The 924-nt window shown below is 43.3% G+C and overlaps 1 protein-coding gene across 1 annotated transcript in view; it reads left to right on the top strand.

Annotated features, from left to right (window-relative positions):
- LOC104627861 (microtubule-associated tumor suppressor candidate 2-like) overlaps positions 1-647 on the top strand; it is a gene marked incomplete at its 3' end in the record, with an annotated part of 20,882 nt that extends 20,235 nt beyond the window's left edge. Inside the window, exon 6 of the mRNA XM_010296249.1 lies at positions 549-647. Within this exon, the coding sequence (XP_010294551.1) occupies positions 549-647 (99 nt within the window). The remainder of the gene's footprint in view (positions 1-548) is intronic.
- Between the last annotated feature and the right edge of the window lie 277 nt (positions 648-924).

Consider the following 924-nt stretch of genomic DNA (forward strand, 5'->3'; position numbering starts at 1 on the left):
CTTTGATGGTAGCACAAATATGATTGCTTAAAAATAACATGCTGTTCCTGTGTGTAGCTCTGAGATGAAACTACGATCATTCAAAGTCTACACCATTAACTCATCATTGCTTGTTACCATGTTAGAAGCCTGGAAAGGTGAAGGAAGCAGGGCTGGGTTATCTGCTGCCTCCTCCAGACTCTAGGGACCACAAAAATGATCTCTTTCATGCCTGTGTTATAAATGTCAGCTCTCTTAAGGAAGGACATGCTTATTCTCATCCAGCCCAAGGTTATGGGGTGATGTAACATCAAAGACATTTCATGAACTAGTGCTAACCAGTGTCAGCCAGCTGCAGGCGTTGCAGTGATTTCCGGATTCCCTGAGGCACTGGGTTATCAAAAACCCCACCGTATGTTCAAACGACCTTACGTAAAAAAATGCCACCTTGCAGGGGTTTCTAAGCCTTGTTCAGCTCCCCTGGTGGTTTCACACTGCAGATTGACTTGTATGAATGTAAGAGGGCTGATAACACAGTTGGTGTGTTCATTGGTGTTTCTCCCCTCCAGGACCAGATAGACACCCTCACCTTCCAAAACCAATCTCTTAAGGCCAAAGCAGACCGATTTGAAGAGGCTCTAAAGAAAAACACCGAGGAACAACTGAAGGTAGATGGCAACTATAACTATACAGTCGTCGAGAAACATATTTCTACACACAATTCAGAGAATAGCAATGGGATCTTACCCCAAGGACGAGAGGGCAGGTCCCAACTGAGATCCCAAATCTTGAGCTCTGAGGAGGAGTCAGAAATCTTAGCCTAGGTCCATCATTTTCTGTGTTTACTTCTTTTTCTTTATTCTTTCACCCAGCATTTGTAGCACTGTTTCCAAAACATTTCATTAACTCCATCTAGTATGTCCTTATTGCTGTCTATTCTTCTTT

Source organism: Phaethon lepturus, unplaced genomic scaffold, assembly GCF_000687285.1.
Source record: "Phaethon lepturus isolate BGI_N335 unplaced genomic scaffold, ASM68728v1 scaffold26320, whole genome shotgun sequence".
In the NCBI taxonomy this organism is placed as follows: Eukaryota; Metazoa; Chordata; class Aves; order Phaethontiformes; family Phaethontidae; genus Phaethon; species Phaethon lepturus.